We start from the raw sequence: 9,983 nt of genomic DNA, 5'->3' as shown, positions 1-9,983 counted from the left end.
TATTTTCATGAAAAGTTTTAAAACATATGTTCCAGTTACTATTGTTGTAATGAACTCTCCCAAACTTAGTGACTTAAAACAATTAGGATTCAGACAGGGTCCAGTCTCTACTGGGGTCTGGCTGGTCTCTACTCCATAAAGTCTAGGGCCTCAACTGGGAGTTATTCATTAGCTGGGGCTCTGGACTAGAGCACCTACACAGGGCCTCTCCGCATGGGCTTCTTCAGAGAATGATGATGGCCTCAGGATAATTCAATCTTAATGGGAAATCAGGGCTCCAAATGTGGGTATTTCATCAAACAATGGGGAAATTGCATTGCTTTTCTGACCTAGCTTCTTAAGTCAGACAGTGTCATTTCTTTCTGTTGTCACAAGCCTGCCCAAATTCAAAGAGAGGGGATATAGATTCTCCAACTCAATGTCAAATCATATTGTAAGAGCGTGTGAAATGGGAGACACTGTTCTGGTCACCTTTTGGAAAATACAACCTGCCACAACATATTAGAGAAGAAAGCAAATTGTAGACTCTCAATACTCTGACATCATCTATATTAAAAAAAAAAAAACCTTTTGTGTATCTGCATGCAAATGTGAATGAATGTGACTGGATAACTATGAGTGGCAAATACACAGAAACTCATTTCAAAAGATATACCTCAAGCTGTTAACAGTTAGCTCCAAGGAGGGACTGAGATTACATAGTTGGAGATGGAGGGGACCATTCACTTTTCCTCTAATGGGTTGAGACTCTGCAGTGAGTTCCAAGTTGAGATGTGTACAGGACAAGAAGTAGTGTCTGGAAAACTGCGTGCAAGTAAAAAGGGGCATGCGTCATGGTACCAATCAAATTACCCTAGATAAATTTCTAAGACGCATGATCAGATATCCAAACATTCAAATATACCGCTGAGGTTAGGGTAAACATCAAAATGGATGTCCTAATACTGAGCCAGGCAGTTCAATCTGTGGTTAATACTATATTCATAACAAAGATGAGATTTTAGCAACACATGAATTTCTGTGCTTTGTTTTGCTTTGCATCACTTTAGCTTTCTATATGGTAGAAAATGTGGTCCCTTTTAAAAGTAGTTTGCTCTCAATTCTAAAGACAGGGAAAAAAAGATATTTACTAGTTAAGCAGGTAAGTAGAAACACAAGGACATCCCTTTTCACCACGTACTACTCCAAATCTAGAATCAGGGTAGAACTAGGATCAAGAATAAAAGAAGCGTGGTATTGGGGTGGGGTTCTCTTATTGCATTTGACCATTTTCAACTGAAATTACTGGAGCCCCTTTTTGCACGTAGACTGAGACTTTAGTAGTTTATTATTAAAGTTCAGATTCGATAACATTTTGTAGTGAATACCAAGACTGATTATAAAACGACAGTAATCAAGACAGTGTTGTAATAGATGAGAATGACCCTGTGGAAGTCAACAGAGAGCCCAGAAATATTCCCACGCTTACATGATCATTTTATTTTTTATGAGGATGCCAAAGTAATCTAATGGGGAGGGAAAAGTCTTCTCAAGAAATGGGTAGAAAAAAGAATTTTAATCTTCATCTCATTCTACACAATAATTAATTTAAGATGGGTAGCAGATATAGTAAAAATTAAAGCTGTAAAGCTTCTAGTAGAGAAAAAAAGCATAGACTATTTTTGTGACCTAAAGATAGGCAAAAGTCTCTTAGAGAGCAACTAGAAAGCAATAAACATAAAAAGGTGGATACAGGGCATCCTGGGCGGCTCAGCAGTTTAGCGCCACCTTCAGCCCAGGGCTCCGTCTTGGAGACCCAGGATCAAGTTCCATGTCAAGGCTCTCTGCGTGGAGCCTGCTTCTCCTTCTGCCTTGTCTCTGCCTCTCTCTCTCTCTCTCTCTCTCTCTCTCTCTCTGTGTGTATCTCATGAATAAATAAATAAAATATTTTTTTAAAAAGGTGGATACATCTAATTTCAAAATTCAAGCTATCTCTTTTAAAGACTTTGCTAAGAAAATGAATAGGCTAGCCACAAACTAGGATAAAATTGCTTTAAAGCATATATATCATTGGGACACCTGGGTGGCTCAGGGTTGAGCATCTGCCTTTGGCTCAGGGCAAGATTCCAGAGTCCAGGGATCGAATCCCATATTGCGCTCCCTGAGAGGAGCCTGCTTCTCCCTCTGCCTGTGTCTCTACCTCTCTCTGTGTGTCTCTCATGAATAAATAGATAAAATATGTTTTTTAAATGTACATATGCAATAAATCAATAGTATCTAGAATATATCAAGAATTCCTATAACTCAATAATAAAAGACAACCCCAAACAGGGCACTGTAGAGAAACAAGATCCAAGTGATGTTTGGCATAGAAAAACAACTAGGAAAAAATTACCCCAATACCATTACCACCCTAATATTTTACCCAAACTCTGAATATGATGAAAATATTATTTAATATTTTTAAAAGATAAATTGACATACAGACATGCCCATTAAAAAATCTGATATAAAAATAAATGTTTCCTTCTGTCCATTAATCTCATCCTCTCTCTTTAAAATTTATGGGTAAGAATAATTCACACACACAATAACTGAGTTACATATATTTTTTTATTTCACAGCCTTTTAAAAAATATAAACCACTAAGTATTTTGAAAAACACACATGGAATAATCATTTAGCAGCCACAATATTACAAAAATAAACCAGAATGAATTGTGCAACAGAGCAAAATGATTCCTGCTGACTCACTCTGACTAGGAACACATAATATTCACTAGGAATGTTAGGTGGACCAATACAACCACCATTTTTCCATCATCAATTGTCACAAAAATCAATCACAGGACCTATTCCCAGGAGATCATTCCATTTATACAGAAATACATACAATGTATAGATGTCAAGTTAACATCTTGAATTTAGTTCCAAGATTCCATTTTTCCTTTTCCCTGGGACACAAGTTCAAAGACCAAGTAGAATAATGAAGACCATGGAACATCAAGCACATGACTGGCTCAAACCCTTCCCAGGTGGTTATAAAACACAAGAAAAAGAAGGTTGTGTACTGTGCTGCACAACACAACAGCCACTAGCCACATATGGTTATTAACATTTTAATGTTTTAAAATTAAGTAAAATGAAAGTTTACTTCCTCGGTCACACTAGCCACATTTCAAGCATTCACTAGACACACATGGCTAGTGGCTACCATATTGGACAGTGAAAATATAGAACATTTCTGTCATCACAGAAAGTTCTTTTGGACAGCCTTGGGATGTGGGAAGTGTTTCTTCTTCCTTTGCTTAGGCAGGATGTAGGCTGATTATGGAATCAGCTTTGAGAAGCAATTCTTCTCCCAGGATATTCCTAGATGGGTGGTGGAGTCACAGAAGGGAGTAAAGTAGCCTTTCTTTACACAGATTACCTTCTCCTATGTATGAAAGGGATGATCCCTTTCCAGGGATCAAACACAAACTAGACGCTACCAAAAATCTGTAAGGAAAATTAGAGATACATGAAGCAGATGGGAAAGCAGCAAGGTAGCGCATTCTTTCTCCCATTCCAAACTTCTATAGATTATGTCCTTCAAGGAAGTGTACAGGTTCCCAGGGTCCTCTTCTAGGAAATCCTGATGTGGGGCAACCATACTGGCTGGCTGGGAAAGCCAGTCCTGGCAGGTGTTTCAAGAAAACAACCTAGGATGTCTTCACTCTGCTCACCCTCTGAGCAGAGCAGTGTTGCTTGGAGTACTATTAATTGTGAATGAGTTACAATTTTGTTCTCTTTCAATCATCATGTTCCTTTAAAACTGTATTTTGTAGCCAGGGCACAGATTGCTAGTTCGTTCCCCCAAAGATCCACCATCGATCTTTTTTCCTTAGATCTCCTCAGATTTTTTTGTTGAAGGCAGTCATATGTCCAGCTACAAAAACAACAGTTCTCATGCAACCTTGCAGATATGACAGTCTAGCCAATGAGATGTAAGTAAAAGTTGTCAGGCTTCTGAGAAAGCTCTTTAAGAGGAAGCAGAATCAAAATGATGCGCCCTGTTTTCCCTTTCAGTTTCCTTCAACTTCTTGGGGGAGCTGCAGCAACCATCTTGGAACCTAAGGGAAAAGCCAGAGGAACCTCAGGGGCTACCTTGACCCTGACATCTGTGAGCTAACCTCCTTGACACATGAGAACAAAACAAAACTCCTATTATACTATTCTTATATGTATAAGCTACAGTTTGGTCCAGTAACTTCCTCCTCTATTACTGAGATAGCAATCCATCTTAATTCCCAATAGGAAAGCAAGATTTCCATTTTAATGTAAAACAAACAAAACAAAACAAAAAACCCAACTTGCCTGAAGAATCTATATATATTCAATAAAGTTCAAGTAACCTCATAGAGTCATACTAATAAAACAAAAGTTAAGTAAAAAAAATTATCTTCAGGGGCTCCTGAGTGGCTCAGTGGTTGAGCGCCTGCCTTCCATTCTGGTCATGATCCCAGTATCCTAGGATCCAGTTCTGCAACAGGCTCCCCGCAGGGAGCCTACTCTCCCTCTGCCTATGCCTTTGCCTCTCTGTGTCTCTCATGAATAAATTTTTTTAAAAAAAATTTAACTTCAACCTACCCATGTCTATACAGCACAATGGTGGAAGAAATCATTAGGGTTATTACATAAAATAGCTACTATTAAAGGGAATAAGAGGATTTTTAGCTTAATTCATCAGGAAGTCTTTTTCTGAGTGCTTATTATGTTCTGACTATGGTTCTAAGCACACGTCTGCCCTCTGATTGCCCCCATTCCTACGAACTAAGATGCTAACTACTCAGATAATTAATCAGGTCATTATTTAATCTATAATTTTATTTTGTGTGGACACAGTAAGAAATGTAGAGTTGAGAATTTATTCCACTGATTCAAACCTCCCCACCAAAAAATTAACCTCAAAGATCTGCAGATCTTAATTTCTAACTTTCCCTTGTATGTGACACAGACACCTGACAGTGATTTGCTAATGATACCAGAGTTTTAATTGTGGTTTTAGCTTAAATAAGCACATCTACCTCAGAGTAGCTATAGAAATTAAAACCAAAGTACAGTACTCTGTAAATATGTTCCATGTACTGCATTAGTACCATTAGTATTCTAAAAGTCCCTAGCTTAGTAGTTATGAGTTAGAAAAAGTAAACATTTCCCACTATCCTAAATGTTTTTTTTTTTTCCTAAATGTTTTAACTAGTTACAATGTTTAAATTTGGGGGCATTTTTTTTATTTGGGGGGGCATTTTTAAAAGTTAACTCTTTTGCACTTATTTTGAAAGTATAAACAAAATTGGAAATACAAAATGTCAAGCTATAAATGGAGATATTGCATGTATTTTACTCACCTAGTTCCAAGTTTCCACCCCTGCAAATGAACCAAAAACAAATCCTGGCACCTTGTCATTCCCAGAAAAGCCAGTGCATGGCACACTCTGGGTAAATTTTATCTCTTTTTCTGTGGAACTGCACCAGATGGCATCCGTCCTGCATCTACAGCTGTGCCCCAAAATTGAAGTTCAAACATAGGAATCTACTTTATTAGACATTTCAGACTTTGCAGGTGTAAGTGTGATGTCATTCTCATTCAACTTAAAATGGTTATCTTTCCAAGCGGAACTGCTGATTCATTGCACTTACAGGTTTGGAAATCAGAGAAACAATCAAGATTATCTTAATAAAATTTGAAGTCATTTCAAACAACTGAAATTTAAAGACAACAATGAAATAAGGAAACTTGAAGTAATATACTAGTATTTCCTAATAATTGAATTATGGCCTATTTCCTTATAATGTAAGAAATTCAACTCAGCTTCTAACATTGCTGAAGAATCCCTAAAAACTGTTCATTGGAAATAGAACATAAGAATTTTCTATGATCAAGTTATACTTGTATAATGAGCAGTTATTTTAAACATTCCTGACTTTTCAAATGTTTTAATGTCTAGCCCACATGCATACCATCTTCAAAAATAGACTTGGTATAGTGATAGTCAGGATCAGAATGTGGTCAACAGATAGAGCAGCCAACACATACAAACTAGGAATCTAGACCATTGTGGGTGTCAGAGCATTATATCAAGAATACACAGATAGAAAAAAAAAAGTGAGGTCAAAAGTAGTTCTAATTTAGGAGATCGGTCTTTGCTGAGTTTTGGAAAAACGATAGTTGAATAAATGAATAGAAAAAGGCAGCTTATATACGGGTGTCCAAAATTCAAAAGCAGAGTGCCTAACTAAGCAAAGGCAAGGCAGGAGATTAACAGCAGCAAGTTCTGAGAGCAAATGAGAGGGACTTTAATTTTCAGAGTTTAGGGCCAAGTTCCAAGCAGAGATTGAATAACAGGAATAAATATTCTTTTTTTTCTTTTTTGGCTGAGACAAATGGGAATTTAGCAACTAATAATTAGATTACACGGGGGTTATAAAATGGCAGTAGGCACAAGATAGAAAAGTGACCACTCCTTTCACAGAAAGCAGAGTCAGTAGAACCATACAGGGCTTGGCTTTATACAGGGATGGCAGCAAACTACTCACCCTGAGTTCTCTAGTCTTGTCTCTAGAAGAGTAAGGGTAGGTTTAAACCTCTGGATGCCAGCTGCACCACTGGGAAGATTAAAGTATCACAAACTCAAGAAGTCAAGGAGGTAGTTAAAATAATTTGCCTTCTGGTTATTTATAAAGTATGAAGTGACTGTTTTCCATCCTTGTAAACAGCTGTAATTGCTAATAAACTACTCCCACACTCATCTTCAATGTCCATATTAATCATCCAACACAATAACTAAAAGTCACTGCAGGGGTCTCAACCAATTAGAGAACTATTGTTCAAAATACAAGATAGAGTCACTGCAGTTGATTCCAGGATTCAAACTGGAAATTCAAAACAAATTGTACTATGGCCCGGATAAAGAGAAGTATAGACAGGTAGATAGAGATATAGAATTATTTATATAGAGAGAATTACATATATGCTTCTATATATAAAGAGAAATATATATACACACATCCCTATGCTTCATTAAAAACACAAAAATGAAATAGAAGTAGGGAAAAATATCTGAATGTCTCAGCCAAAAAATTTTTCCCATAATCATTTACCAACATGACAGTATTTTTCCTCCCCTTGAATTATCAAAATTATCTTCCACTTCACTTTCATATTGTCAACTTAGGCAAAACTTAGTATTTTGTTGTTTTTATCCTCTCTACATGACCCCTGTACCTAAAATTAATAAATGTTTTCAATATCCAGTCATGACATGGACAGCTTATCCCACCTTAACATCACTGAACCGGAATCTTCCCTTACTGAAGACAAATTACGTCTGCATTGTGTATTTCAACTAACTCCAAGACCCCCTGTACTGTTTTCCAAAATGATTATTATAATTGTAAACATTCCTCACATCCCATCCTAGTTTCTATGCTCCTCTGCATAGACACTGATTCTTGCAGTTAGGAATCAGTAGGGTGCCTCAGTTCTAGTAGAAAGCTCATTGGGTTCTAACAGGGAGAGAGAGAGAGACTCCTTTCATTGCACCCACTTCCTCCATCCTAACCTCTCACTGTTTTAGGCTCTGGGTCTTTAGAAGTTCAGCTACAACCAGGGACGAAGTGAAATCAAGGAGGCCCCCCTGCTTACCATTGCAGAAAATGTCCAACTCGGGTGGTTGGGGTCCTCTCTGGGCAGGGGCGCTCCTTGCCGGCTGTAACTGCAGTGGCGGCCTTCAGTGCACCAACCCAGGGCAACAGCTCGACTCCAGAACTCGAGACGACATAAATTGAGGAAAAAGCATCTGAAAGATGAAACTGTTATTCCCCCCAGCTGACATTGCCTGGAGGATGCTTAGGGCACATTAACATGTTTAATGCTGCCTGCCAATATTCTGGCAAAGGGTCTGGTCTTACAACCTGAAACCACAGCCTCGCTCCTCCCTGTCCTCTTTTTTCCTGTTGCCCTACAATGTGTAAACAGCACCTCTTTTCACCACCCCATGGCATCTCCCAAATGACTCGCTAACGCTCACCCTCCCGCCTGCTCCAGATTCTAAATCCACCTGCTGTGGCAGCTCTGAAGGCATCAATGAGTCGGTGGCTACAAGAGCAGAGATTACGGGGAAGAAGGGCCACTGCATCCCCTCGGGCACCGTCACAGGAACCCCAGTTAGCGTCTAGCAAAGCGCAAAGACATTGGAAGCAGTATTTGGCATACTTCGAGGGGTGCACGGTTTCCTCCCGCTTCCTGTCCCAGAGCCCACACTCTCTCAATAATTTGGACATTTAGGTTGACACGCGATTTTTGGAATCGAATCTGGTCTGGCAGTGGCTGGATTGAATTAACTGAATGATTTAGTTCTCATTCTTTCCGGACAAGCTAAAACGCATGGGGCGGGGAGGAAGAGCTTGCAGGTGCCCGAAGCCATCCCGGCCCCAAGGGCTGAACGTCTGTTTCTCCCTCGCTCCCCACCCCGGAAAGGCGGAGGGTCGGTGCCTGCGGGCACAGCACCAGGACAGCACCAGCCTCGACCCCCTCACCCGCCGAGCCTGGCCGCCGAGCAGGCTTCCAGCCCAGAGCCTCCCCGAGGGGCCAAGCAACTCGCCCCACCGCCGACCCCTCCCACACCCGAACGCACCTGCCGGAGTTTAAAACCCGGCCCGGCCCCGGGACCTGGCGCCGGGGAGTCGAGGCCGAGAGCCAGGCCGGCGGCCGCTCGCGCCTTACGGGTCACACCGCTTGCTCGCGGGAGAAGCCCCAGGGCTCCCGGTGCACGGAGAGACGCCCGGGCTGCAGCGCCCCGGCCGTGCTGGCCACGGAGTTCTTCAGCTGCTTGATGACCACGAAGAGCAGGAGGAAAAGTAGGAAGAGCAAGAAGAAGAAGAGCGCCAGGTAGAGCAGAAAGTTAAGCTCCCACTCCATGCTGGAGGCGCCGGCGCTCCGTGGCAGTGCCCGCAAGGCTCGCCGCCCGCTCTCCCCACCTCCCGGTCTCCTCCGCCCGCGGACGGGCCCCCCGAGTTGGGCGCCTACTCCCCGTCGGTGCTCGACCTCCCCCAGCTCGGAGGAAACGCGCCAAGGAGCTGGTTAATCTCAGCTCCGCCTCTCCCAGCAGGCACAAGAGCCTCCCGCTTCGCTGAGATCCTCTCCTGAGCTCTTGGAGAGGAGAGCGGATTTTTCTGGGAGCCAATGTAGCGGGCGGGGACACCTGGAGAACGGGTCAAGGCTCAGGTTCCCAAGGGATGTTGGGGCTGGTGGTTTGCAAACGAGCATAAGATTTCCAACCCCAACATCCAATGGGTCCCTAGGCCCCCTCCCTTCCAAATTAACTTCTTTGATTATTTTTCCCCGGTCCTGGTTTTCCCAAAGGGAAAAGCTGCCAGGGCCCAGAAACCCTAAAGAATTAGAAATAGTAGTGAAGGTGGGGGTCTAAGGGGCTATGATGAGATGACTTAACAGTGCCAGTGAATTCCAGTTCAGGTTGCCTTGCCCTTCAGAGTTGCAGATGCACTTAAGAGAGTGCTCTTCTTGTGGACAACAACAGGTCATTTAGGAAAACATTAAGAACAAAATGCATTTCAAAAGTTATATTGTACAAAGCTTCAGAACGCTGACTTGAAATTGAATTTCTTTGGTGGAAAGCAAAACCGAAACAGCGATAAACGATTACTTGAAATGTGCCTTTAAATCCCTAACACCTCTCTGTATTTAAGATCACCCATAGCAGATCTAATGCAGCTTGTAAAGAAATTCAGTTTATCTACTGCTGTGTAACAAATTACCCAAAACTTAGTGGCTTAAGACAACATAAAAATTAGTTCTCTCACACTGTTTGAGAAACTCTCAGAGTCAAGAGTTTGGTAGAACTTAAGTTGGTGATTCTGGCCTGGGGTTTCTCATGAGGTTACAGCTGGATGTCGGGCAAGACCATGTCACCTGAAAGTTTGAATGGATCTAGAGTATCCAC

At 41.3% G+C, this 9,983-nt stretch overlaps 1 protein-coding gene across 4 annotated transcripts; it reads right to left on the bottom strand.

Annotated features, from left to right (window-relative positions):
• Positions 1-2,574: 2,574 nt before the first annotated feature.
• On the bottom strand, positions 2,575-9,085 carry SMIM43 (small integral membrane protein 43). 4 transcript variants are annotated; one of them, XM_072755327.1, is made up of 3 exons: positions 8,658-9,085; positions 7,667-7,833; positions 2,575-4,091 (listed from the first exon to the last, which is right to left on the bottom strand). In XM_072755327.1, exon 1 carries the CDS (start codon positions 8,939-8,941, stop codon positions 8,750-8,752), a length of 192 nt encoding a protein of 63 aa, XP_072611428.1. In that variant the 5' UTR covers positions 8,942-9,085; the 3' UTR covers positions 2,575-4,091; positions 7,667-7,833; positions 8,658-8,749. The 4 variants fall into 4 exon arrangements, with proteins under 4 accessions (XP_072611428.1, XP_072611429.1, XP_072611430.1 ...); XM_072755328.1 differs by having other exon boundaries at positions 7,667-7,820; positions 8,658-9,083; XM_072755329.1 differs by lacking the exon at positions 2,575-4,091 and adding an exon at positions 6,557-6,627 and having other exon boundaries at positions 8,658-9,083.
• Positions 9,086-9,983: the final 898 nt, after the last annotated feature.

The sequence above is a fragment of the Vulpes vulpes genome, chromosome 4, assembly GCF_048418805.1.
Source record: "Vulpes vulpes isolate BD-2025 chromosome 4, VulVul3, whole genome shotgun sequence".
NCBI classification, from domain to species: Eukaryota; Metazoa; Chordata; class Mammalia; order Carnivora; family Canidae; genus Vulpes; species Vulpes vulpes.
The sequence above is the reverse complement of the archived record's forward strand: the minus strand, read 5'-3'. Positions and strand labels throughout refer to the sequence as shown.

Excerpts from the sequence above, each read along its gene's own strand:
- SMIM43 (XM_072755327.1), bottom strand. The coding sequence starts at position 8,941 with ATGGAGTGGGAGCTTAACTTTCTGCTCTACCTGGCGCTCTTCTTCTTC.